The sequence below is a fragment of the Fulmarus glacialis genome, unplaced genomic scaffold, assembly GCF_000690835.1.
Source record: "Fulmarus glacialis isolate BGI_N327 unplaced genomic scaffold, ASM69083v1 scaffold6466, whole genome shotgun sequence".
Classification (NCBI taxonomy): Eukaryota; Metazoa; Chordata; class Aves; order Procellariiformes; family Procellariidae; genus Fulmarus; species Fulmarus glacialis.
Window position 1 is genome coordinate 7,270 of NW_009217387.1, and position 21,311 is coordinate 28,580.

The window sequence follows — 21,311 nt, forward strand, 5'->3', positions numbered from 1 at the left end:
CCAAATTTTCAGGTGCATGACTGTCTGGAACAGAAATACTTCCTGAGGTCAGAGGTACAGGTGCAGGAAACGATGTTGATGGTTTTTGGAAACTTGTGTTTGCAGCTACACCAGTAACTGTATCCACCAAAATGGAATTCTGGACCAAAGACGAACCAAGAAGTGAGTTCTCGGATACCTGTCCGTCACCTTTAGGTTTCTTAGCAGCCTGATTAGCCTAAGCAAAAAGGAAAGGAGTGAGACAATACACAGCTTAGAACACTTGTACAGTACGTTCTAGTTGAGCTCAAAGGTGAGGATAAGAGCTGACTCAAGGTTTCACCCCCTCCCAACCCAGCTGCAGGAATAAAGAGCAAATAAGGTATAACTAAACTTTTTCCCTTGGTCCATAGTTCTCCTAGAAGTTCACCTCTTTTTGCTAGACACTGTTATAGGAAAATTTCTTACCCGCCAATTTCTAATTCTCTTGAGCCTGCTAGGCGTTTTCTCCAGTATCTGCAGAAACTCATGAGTTAGCTCTGGGTAGAAAAAAAACCAAAGCCATTTCTTACATCTGATTCTGTAATAAGCAGGTTAAATTTTAAGCATTTTTCTAGACTAACGGTATACAGCTTTTGCAGTAGTTACTACAGGCTGCACATGATGTGAATTTATATTTAATAAAGAATTTTGTTAGACAAGTGTTGAACAAAAAAGCTACAGTATTTCACTACGACAGACTCCTGACCACAAAACATGTTCTGAAAAAAACAGGTTTGAATTTAAGATTTTGTTTTTACTCTTGCAGAATCTGGATTAGACCAAAAATTTCAAGAGGGATCTCTACAAACAATAGCTCCTAAAATAACATACTTGCCACTCAGCTTGGGCACTTCCTGTATGAAGTTAAGTTCCCTCTAAAGTGTAAATTTCTAAGTCACTGTTTCAGTCATTCCACCGAACTTCAGGAACAACCAGTAATAGCTCTGAACAAAATATACGCCATCAGATCCTTTGAAGCACCCTGTTTCAGCTTTCGATTAATTTGTGTTCAAGGCAAAGTAGCTGGCTGTGTTAAAAAAACCAAAGATCCTTGCAATTAGTATGTCCACAAGGAAACGTAGGTCTCCATGCTTGTCAGCTGCAAATAAAAACACTTTCCACTGAAATTTAATTAAAATAATTAGGTACAGTCAGAATTTGAATGCAAAAGTAGATCTCTTGCAGGTCTGGAAGAACTGGCTTCTCCAGAACTCCACAAGCAAGTTATAAACTAAGCTGCTCCCAAGTGCAAAACTGCCTCAGCCCTTTGGTCTGCCCGAGTCTATTACACACACCAGCTCCACAAATGCTTTAAGAATTGAGCGGTGTTCACCGTGAGCTCACAGCCCACATCTCGTGGGATTTTAAAAATCAAAATGATGCATGCTTACCAAACACACAAAACCAATAGCCAGACGAGAAGGAAGGCAGGGTGGTATTTGAAACTACAGATACAACTTAAAGAAGCCTACTAAGACAGAGACATTTGAACTTGCAATTTCAAGCTCACTCTGGTTCTCTGCTTCACATGACATCTACTCAAGTTTTCACTTTCAAAAAAAAAAATTTGCCATTAAGAAATAAAAGCTCAGCAGAGGGAAAAAGGAGGCCATGGGGAGCTATGCTGAGCCATACCAAGCCTGGAGGCCTCCGCCACTACTCTGAAACAAATGTTTCACTCCAGAACTAATAGCAAAGTCCAACACATAGATCTGAAAGCCCCAGAAGCTACCACCTCCACTACGGTAGCGTATGTAGGCCTTAAATTCAGACTCCACTGTAATAAATACTATTTCAAAAAATAGGAAACTTCTAGGTATATGCTTTCTTCTGGAAAGAAGCCATTTAACAAGAAAAAAATATTTTACAGAAGTTTGAGATATCATAAGCTATACCAAACTGTTAACATAGAACTACCTGCATAAACCTGGCAATTTTATGTATAGCCTTAAGAACAGTTGCTTCAGTGACAGTGAAGCCATAAACTTGGACCAGTAACATACATAAAACGATCAGGACTGCATGAATTTGCACTGGTAGATTTCCATCTCTTTCCTGGGTCTGAAAAGCACTTAAAAGCAAGATTCTAAACCTGCATCTACAAAAGGTAAGTGGATGCCCCAGCCCATAGGATGAAATAAAAGGGGTCTCAAAACCAAGTTTGTCTTCCGAAGTTCTCCCCTCTCCTATACCTTTCTTTCACCTGAGAATCCAGTACATGAAGTCAGTGCGACTTAATTTAGGCTTAAAGCTATGCTCTTACTATGCTATGCTCCCATTTTTACATTAATAAACCCTTGAATTTTAAGATGCGAAAAGGCAGTATTACTTACCATCTAGTAATTCTAGAGTAACTGAAGGATCTACGTATTCCCACCAGTGTTTTCCATCAGTTGATACTGGAATCTCCCAGTTGGACCACTTGCAGGCCAAGTGAATGCACACACATGCTATCACTGTAGGCTTGTATTGAAGACAGAATGTAGTAAGGTGAAGACTGTTGCACAAATTTCGTAATGAGGAACCAAAGGAAATCAAACATGTAAAACAGAAAACCCAAACAAATCAACCATTAACGTACAGAATAAGAAACTTGTCAAGTAACAGCAGTTAAACATTAGTTCATGGAACATTTTTCTGATTAAGCTCATAAGATATCTTACTGCCTGAAGAAAACAAAGGGCAGGGCATTTATCTGGTAGAAAATTTTAATTTGCTTTTGCTTTAAAAAGTGTGACAAACAGTAAATAAATTTACCAGTTATTCTACTGTACTTAAGTACTAAAAAGAAAGAAGTATAATCTTGTCAATTAAAATTTTACAGTAAAAAGCATACAGCTGATTATGCAGTCTCTGAATGAGACAATTAGAAGAAGGTACCCAATAGTTCCACAGAGGCCAAGTGAATTACTTGTGGGCTTAGCCTGCACTTGGCCTGGATCTGTGATACTTGTGAACTCGCCTTCAGCTTCCAGCTGGCAGCAGCACAAAGACATTGGTTCAGTTTCACTGCTTTATCATAGCTTTTCTTAAGAGCTGCTTCAAATACAGAACCTTGCCCATCAGGAACCACCAAGAAATATTTATTTGGAAGAGTTCTAATAACCAGCAGATATTGCTTAAAAACTATCTACACATAATGTAATCCTCTTAAATAAAGCTCAAAGTTGTTTTGCAAGAAGTAAATTGAAGTAATTGAGAAATCGAGACTGAAGTCTGCTCTCAAATTCCATCCTTCTACAACAGGCTATGTATACACAATGCCCATTTGGAATCCTAGAACTTGGAAATTTATGTTAAGTTTTAAAACTCTATATTAAGATTAAAGAGCTGTTTCTAAAAGGAAGAACATTGGACTACTACTAGTCTATCTGAAAAATCAGCTAGTTGAAAAGATCTTAGGCCCACTACAATTTTATAAGTTAAGATTGGATCAATATATTTAAAGTTAAGAGAAAACTGCCATTAACTACAAGTGTAAACTAAAAATAGTTTTGTACTTACCAAGATGCTCGAATTTCTAGGTTAAGTTTAGCTCTTTGTAATCTTTAGCTGCTATTCAGGCTACCAATTTTAGACTTATGCACTCACAATCGAGAAAATGTCATCAGAAAGCACCACTACACTTCTCATTGTGCATTTAACCCCTTTGTGCCATCAGGCCCTTGTACAATACACCGCACTGCAGACAGGAAGGTACCACCACTGTAGATGGCCCAGTCTCCTGCTGCAACAAGGGTAAGACACATGTAGGGGGCCCTGCAGTAAAGGAAGCTATAGTGTGCTACAACAGTGCAACAAAGAGGTTCAGGATAACAACCTGTTGGTAGCCATGAAATAGGATGTCTGTGCCAAATCCTTGCTTGCTGTAAGAAAAGAAAAACAGAGAGATTAAAGATCTGCACTAACTTGTCAGGTTCATTCCAAAATTAAAGCAGTTTTACCTTCCAAAAGCACCACTTGGTATTTCCACAGAACTGATCTAAATTTAGCTTACTAGCCTTTAAAATAATCTTTTCCGAGATACAGAAGAGGCCACTACATTCAGCAACTGGTGATGGACCAGTCATCCCATTCACTGACCCTCCCCCTGTACAACCTATGGAACAGTTTCCCTTTGCTTATCTACCCCGCAAACGCCTCACACGTGAGCGCACTCTCTTCTAGGAATACCTGTTTCCCCACCCTCGCTTACAGATGATCCCTGGCATAACCTCGGGCTGCAGTAAGGCAGTCAGGAAAAGCCAATTCACAGCACAGTGCAAGTTCTGCTCTTGGAGAGGAGCATGGCAGGACAGTTGGAGAACAGCCCTCCCACCCCCCAGCACCTCCCCAAAAACAGCCACGTCTCTCTCCCAAAGCCCTATAACGCAGCAAGCTCCCAAGCTAGACAATAAAAAAATTAAACGAGTTTTCTGTTCCCTCTACTTAAGAGCACCGTACTCATAATGTTTTGTTCCGCATTTGTTAAACCTATGGCAAAGCTTTGATAGGGAATAAACAACTTCATTTCAGTTACAGTCAGGAAAAAACCACACAGGACTGCAACGTGTCAGAAATGAAAAGCTAACGACTCAGGCTGTTACAGCCATCTAGCGCTGACCCCTACCAGTGAAACCCCAACGCTTCTCACTCAAGTAAGAGAACTTACTGTAACATGCATATAATGGAATAGCTGGGCACAATGGTTTTAACTGAAGATTGAATGCAGCCTTCATTGAATTCTTACTTTGACACTATCACTTGAAATCAGTGCTACCTGCAGAAAGGGTATTGTTGAATTTTACGTCAAAGGGAATATTGTTAAACCTTTATTTTAATAATAATCTTCCCACAAAGTTTGAGAAAGACTGCAATGGCTTTTAAAATATAATTTATAAAAGCATATTAAATATGTGATTTAACTCAACTTCTAATGATTGCCGAAGAGTATAAATCAGATTTGTCTTTATGCTACACAGCCAGGCAAGTGCCATAATCTGAGAAGAACGTGGAAGTAGCAAGGTAACAGGATCCGTTCCTACACACAAATCCTACTAATCCATAATATCAAACGGAGAACTGATAACATGACAGTGTTGTACTATAATATTTAGTTTGCAAACTACAATGGTAATTGCATGCCAGATAACCATGGAGTTCGACCTTTTCCTCTCCCTCCCATCAAAAAAAAAGTAAGGCAGTATTACCAAAAAAGAAAAAGTGAAATGAGACTATCATAACAAAACAAATGAAAATACAGAATGGTTGAATAAGACTGAAATTGATGTCTTGCTCTTCATTTTTCATCAAAGTAATGTTTAAAGGATCTTCAATGATTTCTACATTCTGTAAAGTTACAATATGTTTGAATTAAGGGACTCGACCAAGCAGCATCTCTACTCTCACTGAAATGTCCCTTTTGAACAAGGAAGAAAAGCAGATGCCAGAAAACTTCTATTTAACATCAGCTTGAAAGTTGAGTAAATCAAAACACATACCTGGAAGAAAAGAATCACATCTTGAAACACACATTTTAGCCTCAATCAAAAATTAATGTGCTAAATACCTTACCTATACTACAAGCAGTATGATACTGTTTCAACTTATTTACAGCTAAATAATCATCATCGCCAAAACTGGCAAGAAATTTCAGCTCATAGCTAAAGCCTATGGTAACATAAGGCACAACTGAAAACATCCATCCCAAACTCTTCTCTTACATTTAGGACAGCTTTGGTTTAGTAGAATCCATCACTACAATTAAAGCTAATGAATTTTGGTTCCTATATTTCGGTGAGTTATTTCCTTTACAGCAGTGGAAGGTGCGTCCCCAAATTAAAATAATCTTGAGGCAGAGGCTAAAACAAGCCAGCAGAGCTTCTCTGTTATAACTCACAAGTCGCAGGACTGATGACTATGACGCCAGCCATTACCAATCAGTTTTATATTTTTATCATTCAGGAGTGATTTAAAACACTCACCCTGTCTCACTGCTGCAGAAGCAACCATAAGGCAGGGGATTACTAAAGTAGTAATCAAGATTTTGAAACAGGACTTGCTCTCCGATACACCTTCCAAAAGGCTACTGTCTCCAAGAAATTCCCAACTGGAAACCAAAATGCTTTTTAATGGGCATAGCCACACAATTCAACTGGTTGCAATTCCAAGATATCTGTGTCTTTTCTTCAATACTAGGTTATCTCGGATCTTGAGATAATCATGAAACGTGATTGCCGAGTCACCCTTAGGAGGATGGTAGCCGGCCGTGCCTAGGATCCTGACAACATTTGTAAGCATTCCCCGGACAGAGGAGGCTGCAGATAAGTCAGTCAACATCAGAAGAGAGAAAGCTTGCTGAAGTCCTTCTGGGCAAAAGGAAAAAAGCCACAGGCTCTGAATGGATGTATGCTGGTGGGTGGCTGTTATATCTGGGAAAGGCCAGAGGAGGCCATGGTGTAGGCATTCAGGTCTGAGCACTCCTGGTGGCTTTACGTTCTTGAAAGTATTTAAACCTTGGAAACAGGCCTGTAAAAGCCTGAGGTGAAAGTTCAGAATGTGAAGGCTGCCTGTAGCAGTGCTGGAGTGCAGCTGGTGTTTAAGATTTTTCCACACCACTTAGTATACTAAGATTTAAATTTTCCTCATCAGAATACCCTCTGAAAAAGCAGATTCATTCAGATCCACCTCCTCTTCTGCTGCCTTGTCTTTCTCAGCCCAATTTAACCAATGGCAGCTGCGCATACAGACACTATGGTATGTTTGAAGAATTTGACAGTGCAATTTCCACAAAAGATTAGTAAGGATCATGGGTGTTCAAGATACCTGATAACCTGTAGAGTAGCAATAACAATCCTAGAAATCCTTGGGATCCAATCTTCAGTTCCAAAAGAAGGTTGTGTACCAACACAGAAGGAGTGACTGAAGACTTCCCAAGATGGAGATGAGGATACAGATTCCTCCCCTTCAAGTTCCACCAGAAGCACGCTAGGAACAGACTGATTTTGCACCAGAGCTTAAGAGGACCATGTCATGATTCTATGGTCTCGGCACTAGGGCAGTTCCATTGCTGATCATTCAACTAGCATTCAAGCTAGTAAGGTAGTTTGACCCCAGGAACATTTTTTGGCGCTGTTTTTTGTTTTTTCTTTCTTCTTTTCTTCTCTCTTCAGTACTGGAACATCCTTGGAATGGGCACTGAAGCTTGCTGACAGGCCTTCACAGATCCACTGCCTCCAGATTCCTTAGAGGACCTGTGGGATCCTAAGGAATGATGGTCCTGTCTCCTCTTCTCAGTCTCTTGACACTGAGGAAGAATGGTGCAGAAAAAAGACTGAGCCTACACCATTTTCCTTGTCTACTATACTGACCAAACTGTAAAGATGGAACAATTTCATGAACCCATGAATCTTTGAAAACCAGAAGGAATAATTAGATACCTTATATGCTTGAACATCATAAGTCATTATGTACCCATCCAGTCACCCCTTATCTACAATGATCTGTGTTGTCTAATACTACTTTCAGAAAGGCTTTCAATCTTAGAGATGAAGAATTCAACTTTTTCTTTAGTTGTATGTTGAAGCAATTATGTTTATTTGCACCAATTCTCACTTACTGGTTCAGCTTCGACTTCCAGCAATTGATTCTGGTATGCCACCACTATACTAGACAGTCTTCTGACAAAGGACTTTGCTGAATCTTTTGAGCATCATCAACAGAACCTGTTTTTTTTTTTTATTTTGTTTTTAAAGGGGGTAGCTTACAGATTAATACAGGTAACAGTGACAGCATAAAGCACATTACCCTGGATGCAAGACAACAAAAAGGGATATAGAGAATCAGCCTTCCTCTTAGCCACTAAATTAAGTTCAGCCAGCAAAAGTTTGAGGAACCAAGGCATCTTCTCACCACATGGCACTTCAGTGCACACATGCTAAGCCAAAACTTTAAGTACACTTGCATACCTCAGCTAACTTTGTTGCCTCTCTTTTGATACTTAAACAGTCAGCCACATTATATTCCTCCCTTCCTTCTCCCCCCCCAAACACAGAGTTGAAGGTTTTAATCATAATAGTCTTGGATAAGTTAATCACCTTTAATAAAAAAAGGTATCTCTTTGCCTTCTGAAATAGTGCTTTTTGTCCAAGACCACATGTTACCAGAACTGGATGAAGCAACCTTGCATTTCTTTAACTTCTCAGTCAATCCCTTTAGCACTAAAGGCTTAACACTGACAAATCTTAGATGTATTTTGAAAGCTTCAGGATTTGATATCTAAGTGTCACACCTATTAAAACAACACACTGTCCAATAAATAAATATTAAGAGAGAGAACTAAAATCATACCACTGCTTCTTTGAAGATATATCACTGTGCCCAAAAGCCCATCTCTTTATTCACTCAATACATAAGACATGTTCCACGGCAATTATTCTCCACATGCTTGACTTGCATGCATGACTACAGATTTCATGCTCAATGTTTTTAATTTATGGATTAATTTTTTTTTTTTTTTTAATATGAGGTACTTGAGTTTTGTGTTCACAGCCTATACCACCCCTAGGAGGGGCATATGCTTACAAAAATTCCATTTGCGTACACACATACTAAGAAGCACACCTACTCCAGTCAGTAGGTTTTCAAGCATCAGATGTATTTTGCACCAGTTCTTGAGGTACATGGATTTTCAGCCCTCACCGGAGTCTTCAGATTTCAAGACCTGGTATAATTTTAGAATTCTAAGTATTTTGTTAAACTGTGCTGACATTAAATACTAGCTTTAAAATGTCAAATTTGAAAATTAGCATGTAGCTTCAATGTATGAATTTTGTCAGTACACAAAAGTAGCATACAAAACACACAGGAAAAAGCTGAACTGTCTTAAGAGTGGTATCTGCCCTTGACTAAAGGAAATAGAGTTTGTGTGGCAGTATGCCTTTCTTCTTGTAGGCTCAAGTCAAATACACTTGCTAACGTGGAAATCCTGATGTAGCTGCAACACTGCCTGCCATCCCCTCTCCACAGCCCCAAATTCCAAGCAGAAGTGCAGGGGCTCATACAAAACAGTGAAATATGTGCTCACATTTATATTGACCAACAGCTAAGAAAATCCAAAGCAAAACCCTACAGAGCTACTGACGCAGACTATTGAGACGTTAGGTGCAATCAGACTTATGCACCGAGTCACAACCAGATCTGGACAAAAAGCAAAGAACATTATCTTGTAGCAAGAATAGCAATAAAGGCAGGTAAGTTACATACAGCACCAGTCTTACTCAGAATCAAACTCTGAAGACACTACACCAGTAAGCTCCTTTAAAATGAGAAAGGAGAGATACTTTTCCTTCAAAGAACAACTTTAATTCTAGAGTTACTACAAAACAGATCTGGTTAATATGATTAAGTGGCACCTAAGTTTCCTATATTTTATAGAGGAAAAACACCCCAAAATTTTGAAATACTTAACTTCGCATTTTTCAGTGCGACAACAGCTAATGACTAAAGACTAACAACCATGGTCTAATAATTTCCAAACACTTTAATTAAGGAACATAATTAAAGTGAAAAGCTTATTTTAGGTGCTTTTACAACCGATTCCTAACTTTTTCATCCTCCATCTTATGAGAGGATTTTTTTTCTTTTTTTTAAAGCTCCAAAGGAAACCAATTTAAGAATTACGGAAGGTGTGCCAAAATTCAACAAAAAATATTAAAGAACAAAACAGGTTTCTAGCTAGAGTCACATTAATGAGCTGCATACAAGTTAGAGGATACGATTGTTTAACAAAAGGTTTGGGGTTTTGTGCTACCATCCAAAACAAGTAAGTACACCCTGCTCCTGAACAAGAATTAGTCACATTTTGAAGTATTTACATGTGATAGCAGACTGCTATGCACTCTCTTAATCCCTCAGTTCATTACCTAAAAAGATTTGCTAGGCAGAAAGCTAGCATTAGCCATCAACCAATACGCAGACTAAACTAAACTCGGTAAAACTACTTCAGAGTGAAAACAATCAACCCAGAATCATACTAAGTAGTTGGCTATTCAATTTTCAACTACTAACTGTGCTTCTGTCATTTAAGAAAACATGGAATAGACATTATTAAAATCAAAACTAATAATTAGCTTTAAACAAACGCTTTGGATAACATAGTTGGTGAAGATCATATTAGACAAATAACATCACCTTCAAATTTTACTAGAAAGGTAAAAAAGGACTTACAGAAGCGGTTAAAAGTCACTGACCTCTCACTAATTGTGTACATTTCACAACATCTGTGTGCGGATGTTCAATGGTAATCTCAAAACCTGAAGAATTAAGAATACGTTTTAGAACTATATATTTCCATCTGTTAACAAACAACCAAACCCATTTCCTTTCCCCACAGACCTAAAATACTTGCTAAATCTTTGCACTGAAGATCAAGTAACACTATTTAACTGCCTTTTATTCTGCACTTTTTCATACTTTTGAATGGTAGATGGTATAGCCAGTCCAAGATCAATTAGTAAAACATTCCTTCAGTAATCCTAAGTCCTAAAAATATATACACTCGGGAAGTTACTCTATTTTTAAAGTTGAACATATCTGAACAGTTTCTAATACATTAATAAGTCAGTAAAAGCTATATTATAGACACGCTGAAATACACAAGTGTGCACGTGCACTTTATTCATTGATTTCTAACTATGTTGCTTCTAAGAAATTACAAATTAAGTTTATTTGTAGGTTAGTGACTTAAGAAACCTTTGTTTATGACACTATTTTAAGAATTAGGTCGCTACTGTTAGCTTTTTTTTTTTAAGCAATATACTCAAAGTGATATTTAAGAATATCTGAGTAAGTCAGTGTTCTCAGGCCTGCTAGCTGTAATTGTCTCTATTTATGTTACTTTAAAGTCAGAAGAGTTTCTTATCAGAACATTCCATTTCAAATTTTGGAATCACCTGAATCCATTAAATGGTTACACTACAACTTGTGATGTTCAGAGGTAGTAACCCTGCTCAATTACATAATGTTCTTCTATTGAAAGGCAAAATGGGGAAGAGCACTTTGTATAAAGCTCTTCCTAATTGCTTCAGAACACATACACAGCTAACCTAGTATAACATGTTACCTTCTATGAAGAAGTATCAATGTAGTTACTACTTCAAAGTAAAATCTATTTGGACAGGTACACATTTCTACCCCATCAAACTGTCAGAAACATCTATTTCGCAAGTATAGATACACCTTTTTTTCTCCAAAGTGAAAACAACAACTAATATGAGACTAAATTCACAGGTCAGAAGTTGCATTCAAAAACAGTAAAATTCTAGTATATAAATAGCACATCAAAAATCCAGTCACTTGGATTCCATTGCTTCTCCGTGGTAAGCTGGCTGTACAGGAGGTATTTAGAAAGACATACCTAAAGTTTGAAGCATTATTGTTTCAAGTATAACCAGCTCTTGGGCTTGCTGAAGGTATGCCTGAAACAAATAAGCAAACAGGTCAAGACGTAGCTATCTGTAGTCTCAAAATTTTAATCATACACTTCCTATTTGAATACTGGTACTAGCAACACAAGTTAAGATCACTACCCAAGCCAGTTAGAACTGACATCTCGGAACACTTCACTGCGGTAATACTTTCTTCTACCAGCATAAGGGTTACTGCAAATTCAGTTATACCAGCCTAACCATCTTTCACAGCAAGATTTACTTAGTCTGGTTCTCATATGATCTATTCCAGCCAGTGCAAATCAACTCAAACATCTCTAGGCAGGTAATCCATTTTACAAGTACTTTAAAATACAGCTGGAGATACTCAGCTGGTCTGTGTTAAGCTAGCTTAAGCTTGTGGGCTCAAATGCATATATTTATATACACCTCCACGTGTCATTCCAAGAACTGGGAGCATAGCAAAGGTGCCCAAATAGTTTTATACGTCAGCTGCCATCCAGCAGGGTATAACTAGATCAGCCTGACCTTCAAGCTGAACAACTCTGGTGCATTTTCACCATACTTCCTTGTATGTTTGGTTTCAGGAAGACTCATCTCAGGAAAGAAAATGTGAACTATAAAGTAAGTGGAACCTGTACAAACTTTGGCAAATGAGAGGAAGACCAACGTATAGCAGAGGCAGCAGCTGACAACTGTATCGCATCCTTTAAAACAGAATATAGACAACAGTGCACCGTGAGCCTGTGGTTAAGGAAAACAGAGTGTCCTGAACTCCTCTCTGCGCAAACTATATAACTTATGGAACCACACATGAAACCTCTTACTTAACATCTAGTCTTCTGCTATACATGTAGAAGTCTTAAAAATAATGCAAGTTCAAGATGGAACAATCTCTTCAAGTTTCATAACACAAATATTTGAGTCTTTAGTAAGTTATATTAAGTAATACAAAAGACTTAAATGGTGTAAAAACAAAAGTTTAAAAGTTTTTTCTAGTTTGCAGACAGCAATAATCCAGTCAAGACAATGTAAGAGATCATTAGATGAAGTATCATCTAATTATCTTTAAAACCATGACTTCCACCTACATCACTCTTTGTATCCAGTTGCGGCTCTTGATGATGAAGACAGGCATGTGCTACTTTAATAACATGTTCGAGTTTCCGTGGCTGTTCTTCCACTTTTGCAGCCAAAAACAATGCCGTAGGAGATATTATCTGAAGAAGAAAAACATATATGTATTCCTTAACTTTTTACAAGTAGGACTTCAATTTTTATGGAGCATCTAAACTGGTAATTAGAAAAGGTTTAAGAAGTTGGATTTGGTTTTGGGGTTTTTTTGGTTTGTTTGTTTTTTTTAAACAGTTCTGAAATCATGCAAGGCAACAAAAATAGTCATGTTTTATTTTACAACTGATGTAACCCACTCAGCAGCATAGGGAAGGAGTAACATAAATGCATGTGTGAGTAAGATGTCTGAGGTCAAACTAATTCTAGTTCAACATAAAAAGAATAGATTTGGTCCAGAAGATTTAGTCACACTAGAACAAGCTGTTTCAAGTTAAATATACTTCATGAGAAAGTTAATCCAATTTCTTGCACAGTAGTGAGCCATTACACCATCTTTTCAGTAAAAGTCAAAACAACCGATCACAAGTTCTGCTAGCATTTGATTCTCCTAAAAAGCAAGAAACTTTGCAGAGAACTTCAAGGAAAAAGCTTGTTATATAAACATAGGTTGTATATGTAAAAGCTTACTCTTAGAAACTTTACTATATACCCAGCAGTATCTGGTGAATAAAGCACAAGGATTCACAAAACAGCTGTTACATCAAATGTTAGTGAAGACTACAAATTACGTTTAAAGACGAAAATTTTTATAAAACTCTAGGTGTGATAAGCTGGCAACAAAGCACCTATTCACAGTTCAGTACCACCTAGGAGTTAGCTATGAAGTAGAGTTTTGATGCCTAGTTATCAGCTAGAATGACTGATGTATCTACATACAGATGGCTAAGCATAAATGACTTAGAGGAATCAGGGTCCTCTTCGTATGCAACGTTGGCCATGTCAAACATGAATTAAAATAACAGCAGAAATCTTCATGTAGACATCAGCAGATTAAATTGGTTAAAATTAAGCCAGTATAAAACATTTATTCAGAGACTGAAATAGCTGCTTGTTGAGTGTTTAATTAATGCATGGTGCAAGCAATGCAGGTATTGGATTTCTCATTCAATGTCCAACTAGAAATAGACTAAATGAACTGAATGGCAGCCATAGTTCCCTCTAAAGTGAGGAGGTTTTTTGGTTAGCACTAGACCTTTGTTATGCCAAAATAAAACATTTGGTGTCAAAATTCACAATACAGTAAAAATTGCAACAAACTAATTAGAATCGAACTTTTAAGTGATTACCCATTACATTTCAGGAGCTTTCAAATGTATTGAGGGAGTACTTTTTGCCTCCTTAAATCACTCTGAAATGTCCACTTGGACCTTAAGTAAAACTTGTAAGTTGCCAGACTTGAGGAATACTCACACCCTGGGAAGGTGATACCCTTTGATGCGCAGAAATGTGCCATGAAGAAATCTACTATTCTAAAAAAACGCCAAACACCCAAAACAAGTCACAGGGAGCAAATTCTTCCACAACGGAGACAAAAGAACTGCTTTCTTTTTAAGAAGCTTGTAACTTAAGCCTTACAAATGAATGAAATAAGAACCTGAAGTCAGATGTTGCCAAACAAGGCCATATTAACACTGCCATTTAAGACTAGTGATGATTTTTGAGAAGTTCCTATCCACACTGCTTGAAGTAATGATTTGAAATTCTGGAAGAAATTCCCTTTGCTAGGGACATACTACTTGAAATATGTCTCACTTAAGCTGGGAGATAAACTTTTAAACACTAAATGTGACGGAAAGACTTTCTGGAGTTCAGAAAGCTAGAGTATCAATAGCTTCAAAGTGCCAGAAGATGCAGAAGATGTACAGTAGCACACACATGTATAACCCAACATACACGTGCCATATAAAGATATTTTACAGAGCAGACAAACTGTGCTCCAGCCCAGTAATGCAAGAACCAAGGCAAATCTCTCTCATTTACAGTCATTTCATCCATATAAGCCCAGTGTGCTCCAGTGATTTAGGGCACGCATAACTGAGGAAGGTGTCTGAGACTAGCACCTTCTACACCAGGGCCAGCCTAAGAGGAAGGATTACATTCTCAGACATAATCCTGAGCTTCTGGGAAAAAACAGATTAGCAGACGGGGCCAGGAAACCAGAGAAACATGAATGAGAGAAGAAAGCAAATTGGAAATGTTTAAGAATCGGAGTTATGAACAAACAAGTTTGACCACAAGACATTGGACAGAAACAAGGAGGTATTAATGAGGACACCAGAGAGATTAGAACTGGTTCTTTTTTTTTTTTTTTTTTTTCTTTTTTTACTCAGGAAAAAGGATACAATGAGGTTGACCATCATGGACTGAAAACTAAGACTCAACACAGTGAAGTCACTGAGGAAGGAAAGTTAAGTCATGAAGTGTATAGAATCAGAACCAGAATGGATGATGGGAAGAAGCTTTAATAGAAAATAAATAGAAAATCCTTTCCATCCCCCCAGGATCACACAATTTCCCTTTTTTTTTAAAAAAAAAATTTAAAACAAACCAAACAGATATTCAGTCAGTAACCTGTAGCAATACCTTACTGGTGGGCTGAAGAAGAATAAAAGCCACTGGGCTGGGCTCACTGAGCAATGAACTGTTGCTCCCTGCTGTTCTTCCCTTCTCTCTAGCCTTACCATCCCCTCCAAGCATCACACACTTATCCCCAAGTACCTGCATTCAGATCTTAGAGTTTTTCTAGCTTTGTGTACAAGTTTAATTCAAACATATCCTAACACAAGGTCTCTTTCTACATAGTTTGTGGGCATAGTTACATATACAGGGAATTTTCAGTTTACGTTTCTGAAAAATCAACTTCCAGCAATTACCATGACTGAAAATATTTACATTTCACAGAGACATTCATTGAACCAAGTCACCATGATTGCACGATTAAATCATCAGCAAATTCTCACTCACTATTACTCTATGTATGACTGCACTGAAGCTTTACTTCATCCCAAAAAAGTATCTTCTTCATCAGGCTGACTTCAGGATATCTTCTAATTTACTGAACCGGATCGATTCTGGCCAAGAAGTCTCTGCACAATTCCTGATCTCCAAGACCTTACATAAAACACAGTTCCGGAAGCTGATTTAAGTCAAACTGATTAACTTGCATTTAACTCTGGTTCATCAGAAAGCTATGTACACCCCAATTACCTATTTCCTTAAAAAAGAAGTGTTGGCTTCTGGCCAAGGAGTTTCAGGTCTTTGTCTGTCTAGGACTAGGGTTCTCATTCCCAGATTAGAGTAGGTCAGTTATTTCTGTCTGCCTTGGTATTTATTCAGGAAAATAGACATCCTAATAAAATTTCAGACTTGGCATGAATAGTCTTCAGTGAAGACGACACACCCCGCTAAGTGTGTAACTGGCAAAGTTACTCAAACGCTTTCATTCATTTCCAATTCTCAAAGATGGCACAAAAAGCAAAGTAGAACAAAAAGGTAAAATTAAGGACAGACTTGACAAAGCTGTAAGCTTCCTATATATAAACATCTTCATTTGACATAAAACAAACAAAATAATTTGAAGAAGTTATCTACCATGCACCCAAAATATTCTTTAAGACTCTGAGAAATATCTTCAGAACAACACATGTGATTTATGAAATTAAATCCCATTTTTGTGCTAGCTGAGAATCTCAGAAACCAAGTCCCACTGAAACAGAAAAACCAAAACATAAAAAGCCTTATTATGACAGTCCAAGAGCATTATACAGCAAGTTTTATTGCTAGATGTGGTACAAGTCCTTTTTCACTTAAAAAGTACAAGACATACTGTAAAAACAGCCTTGCTACGATGAAGGAATTCGGAATAATCTCAGAATACATCTGCAGCATGCACGTAGTTTTCTGAGAACTCCCTCTCCCTTTTAATGCCAATATTAGTAGGTTTTTAGACTTGACACAAATTAAGACATTTGCTTAGGACATTAAGTGGTTCCAGTCTATGATAGAGGGTTTTCAAGTGCAAACACAAAGAGTTGCAAGTTGTTTTGTTGTTTTTTTTTTTTTTTTTTTATTATAACCAGGAGCTCACATTGCATAAAACCGGCAAATATATTAAACTGCAAGATTAAAAACAGAACTGAAGTGCCCAAAACAGCCCTGCTAAAGCTTGGTGCATATTATGAAAGTTTTAAGAACTTTGCATAACTGCAGTCAACTGTTTAATTTGGACGGGGCACAAGAGACAGGAAGGGAATACAGGGGGATGGGAAACAAAAAAAACCCTCCACACAACTCACCTACCTTGTATTTCAGGGAGAAAATTCCTCCTGCAGCCTTCTTTAGGCAGTTTACTAAGTTCCGCGGCATGTCACACAAAAAAACCCTTGACATCATCAATTATATTTTCAACTGGTTGTTTGGTATTCCACGTGGCATTTCTACGGATTATATTTAAAAATACAGCTACCATTTGGATGCCTTACCTCTCATTTCCAGCATACCAAGGATTTTTCCCCCTTCTCTGTTCTTCAAATCACAGTGTACTGAAGAATAAGCCTCTAAGAGAGGTATTTGCTATATAATAATATCAAACACACTAAGTACTACACAAACAGTATTTCCAGAAGAATTTTAATTTTCAAGATATTTTAAACCATAACAGTCAGGCTAGTATTTCCTATAAAAAGCCAGCAAGCTCCCTCCCCACCCCCAACACTAGCATTGGCTAACTTTATACTCAGCAAACCAAAGTTACTATGCCCTGGTAAACAGTAACGTAGAAAGAGTAATTTGTACTACTGCTGAAGAGATTCATAGTAGTTCCTGAAATGTCGTTTGCATGGCTAGGGAACTTTAGCAGTCAGGGCACCTAGTTCTGCTTACCAGAATTGGTAAAGCAAATTCCCACCCTATTACTGGGGCACAGCAACCTTGCAAAGTCTTAACCTGCTTTGATTGCAAAAAACCTCAATATATTCTTCTCTGCACCTAAATGTATGTACTTCATAGATAATCCATACCAATTCAAAAGTGACTTGCTAGCCGGCAGTAACTTTACAAAAATAGGGATATTTGGTCATTAGAGCAGTAAATGTAATACATTCAAAATGAACGAAGACTACATTAGCTGGTATGTGCCACCCCTGTGGCTCTTACAGATTGAAGATACTGTTGGGAAATCTGTTCCTTATTCACAGTTGACTCAAAATCCTGAAAACCTGTAAAATGGTTTAGCAGTAACTTATATTGAAGAAAACAAACAAAAAAAAAGAATTAGGACAACAGCTATTCAGTAAATGAGTTTCCACAAGAAGACCTGTTTATTAACAAATAAGTGCATGTGACATATGTAAGACATACATGTGTATTTGTATAACCTAGCAATTATACATGACAATAAATATGCAAGTGTTTATTAACTTGACTAAAAACATTAACCTACCAATAAAGCAAGAAAACAAAGGCTATGTTTTTTCAGCTGGAGATCATAAGGCATTCTGACTAATGGCCATCTAATTTTCTAGCCCCAGCCTTCAGATTCCTTCTTGCCATGGATAAACATCACTACATGCCCACAACAAAGAAATATTAGAGATATACTCCATATACTGTAGAAAATTTTAGCTAGGTCTTAGCTTCAAGATTGCCAGTACCTTACCATTTAATTTCTAAGGGTTAGTTTCTTCTTGCAGTGGATAAATATTGTTACATCTTTTAGCTTGCCAAGTACTCTGGAGATTTGATATTAAGTATTTATTACAGTCCTCGGCTTTTGCTTTCTCTACAGAGAACCTGCCAGATGGTTTGGGAGTATTTTAAAAGCGACTCACATTCACTTTGAGACCACCCCCTTTACCCTACAGGAAAACAAGTAAGAAAATGCATTTGCCCATCAGTACATGCACAAGCTGCTACCTGCCTTACACTCATTAAGAACCACAGAAAGTACTTCAACAGGAATCAATACTACTGAGTGCTAACTTGCAGTGCACTTGTCTTTAACTTTTATTTGAATACTATTACCTGAGAATTAATTTAACAATACACTTTCCCCTTCCTATAACAGTTGCCGTTTCCATGGCATTCAGCCTTTACATAGCTTACTTGTGAATTTTAAGATTCGTAAATATAACTTAAGGTGTAGTTTTCATAACAAGGGCACTATATATTCAAATACTACTGTGCTTCCGGTTCCAAGTGACCAGCATTTTCCAGTGTCGGGTGAAAACCCGAACACAGCAGCTAAAGCTTCTTGCTACCTAAATCTATCCTAGATTACCAGATGACAGTACAAACAGTAATCTAGCAGGCGATGTATATAACACAAACCCCAGCTACAGCAGCTCTACACAGAGTGACCTCTCCATTCCAATATCAAGTCTGCAAACCATCCACAGTCACATAAAACTTTGGATGCCTCACCAGCTCCTCTTCCACTGGCTGCAGGTTACTGCTACATGGGCAAGTACGTGGAAGGGAGAAAGACGGAACAACTGTTTTACTGCCTTCACACTTTAAAAGGACATATTCCACCACGGAGCTCGCTGGAACTTGATTCTCATGTGTGCTATTCTTGCTCCAAAATAGAAAACTGTTTTAGGAAAGTACATGTTGACTTATATGTATAACCACTCAATACATAGCTCCCTATCACTACATAAACAAAACCTACATTATATATTTCTTCCTGTTAAAAGTATTTCAGGCTTATGCATGCTTAGCTCAGGTTGTACTTAACCACTTAAGCTTTTATTATATAAGGACCTGTAACTCTGCAGTTTTGGTAACAAGCTTGCTGCAAGTTTGAATTTACCTCAGATTTTGCACAAAAACAATTAAATGCACTTCTGAAATATACCTACAAACTAATATGTATTTCTTGCCGAATAAACACCAAAAAAGATGTCCATTTGCTCAGCCAACAATGATAAACAAATTCATGCCAGACAAAAGAGCTGGCTAACACCATAACCCACCCAAATTTCTGGGGCAAGATTCTTTGCAAGATTCTACCCCTTGGTAGACCAAGGTCTGCTCTGGCCTAGACCATCTGTCACAGTCTCAGTCTGTTTATTTTGTCATGAAAAGCCAAGATCTGAGAAAACTCATCCTTCCAATTAGTGATATACCACCACCATTAACTGTTCTTGCAAAGTTGGTATAAAATACTGATGCAAAGTACTTTCTGGTTTTTTAAACACAAAAATACCTAGAATATTACTGTTTTTCTAACTATTGCAGGCAATACTGGACATAAAAAAGGATTCACATTTTCAGGTTGGGATCTCCAGTTCCATACCTGTTAGAAAAATCACTCAATTACAGAAAGTATTCTTACAGAAGAATTTAGTTCTTCATAACATATTCTGTATTCAGGTTCAGCATACCCAGTTGAAAGAAGAGAGCAAGCATTTTCTCACCAGATTTAAAGATTTTTCTTGTCTAATATGACTTATCATCAAGCTGCTTAAAACTAGACTAGTTAAATGAATTTACACTGTTTTTTAAGAACGGATACATAATCCATATGGATACACACATAGCCATACCATAATTGTCAGACACACCACGCTAGCACTACCACTGACTTCATTAAGAAAAACGTGTGTTCCTACACATCAGCCTTTCAAACTACAGCACATAAGCACTAGCCAGATTAGAAACATCTAAATGCATTCTTCACACATCTGAAATGTGTTTGCTGATGGTGCCCATTTTTTTATTTCAATGGCAGAAGATAAAATCTATTTGCCACTAGTTAAAATAACTCGAAGTTGAAAAGAAAAGTCGTTATTGCTTCTAAACCACTAGTAAGAAGCTAGAATTCCTATAAACAGACCAAACTTTGCAATCCAGCAAAGGAATATAACAGTTGCCAGTCAGACTGCCAAAATTATGGGCATATTATTACCGCATATAAAATCATACTTACATTTCGATTAAATTTTGTGAAAGAATGATGCATATAAAACCTGTGCATGTAAACAATTGCAGTATTTATCGTAAGCTGAGATCTGGAAGATTAAATTAAGGAAACGCTACATTTTAAGAAAATTGTTTACAAGAACTGAAAGTGATGCGTTCTATATCAATCATTGCTTTCAACATACTGTCTTCAGCTGAAAATGAATTAAGGACGTGACGCTTCACAACTTAACTGATATTAACACATACTTAACCGATATTAACACGTATCTTTCCCATCTGCTTCGCAGACAATGTGGAGATCCCTATACCAGACTAGCCACATCTCACCCATTGAGTGGAAACTCCTCAATGGGCAACGTACACTGGAATACTGTCTCAAGTGCTTTTGTTTTGTTCTAATCCAACTATTTCACCAGGGGATTGGAGGTTTTAGTCTTACTCTGATCCGTTTTTTTTTTTTTTAGATCACATTAAAGAATGGCTAACGAGGAGATGCCCGTTTCAAGGAAAACGGGTCTGCAAGCAACTAGGACCGACTTTAGAAGTGCCTGAGCCCGCAGCTGTCGGTACAAACGCGGCCAAAAGGCCAGGTCGGAGACCCGAGGCGCCTCCACATCCAGCCCGAGCGCCCGCGACCCGTGCCTCTCCCGCACGCCGACAAAGGACGCGAAGCGGGGGCTTCGCGAGGCTCCTCCTCCCATTCCGTGCCTCAAGGCCACAGCTCTATCCCAGGAGAGCGCCGTTCACCGCCTGCCCAAGAAGCGGGAAGAGTCCCGGGGAGGGTTCCCTCACGGGGGGAGAAGG

The 21,311-nt window shown here is 37.9% G+C and overlaps 1 protein-coding gene across 1 annotated transcript in view; it reads right to left on the minus strand.

Annotated features, from left to right (window-relative positions):
* The window catches only part of CCNT2 (cyclin T2), a 23,211-nt gene extending 2,625 nt beyond the window's left edge, over positions 1 to 20,586 (minus strand). The window contains exons 1-8 of the mRNA XM_009579641.1: positions 20,512 to 20,586; positions 12,539 to 12,667; positions 11,417 to 11,477; positions 10,251 to 10,313; positions 3,842 to 3,887; positions 2,355 to 2,518; positions 448 to 518; positions 1 to 217 (exon numbers count right to left, since the gene is read on the minus strand). The exon at positions 1 to 217 is cut by the window's left edge and continues 2,625 nt beyond it. Coding sequence (XP_009577936.1) covers positions 1 to 217; positions 448 to 518; positions 2,355 to 2,518; positions 3,842 to 3,887; positions 10,251 to 10,313; positions 11,417 to 11,477; positions 12,539 to 12,667; positions 20,512 to 20,559 — 799 coding nt within the window. The 5' untranslated portion in view covers positions 20,560 to 20,586. The remainder of the gene's footprint in view (positions 218 to 447; positions 519 to 2,354; positions 2,519 to 3,841; positions 3,888 to 10,250; positions 10,314 to 11,416; positions 11,478 to 12,538; positions 12,668 to 20,511) is intronic.
* Positions 20,587 to 21,311: the final 725 nt, after the last annotated feature.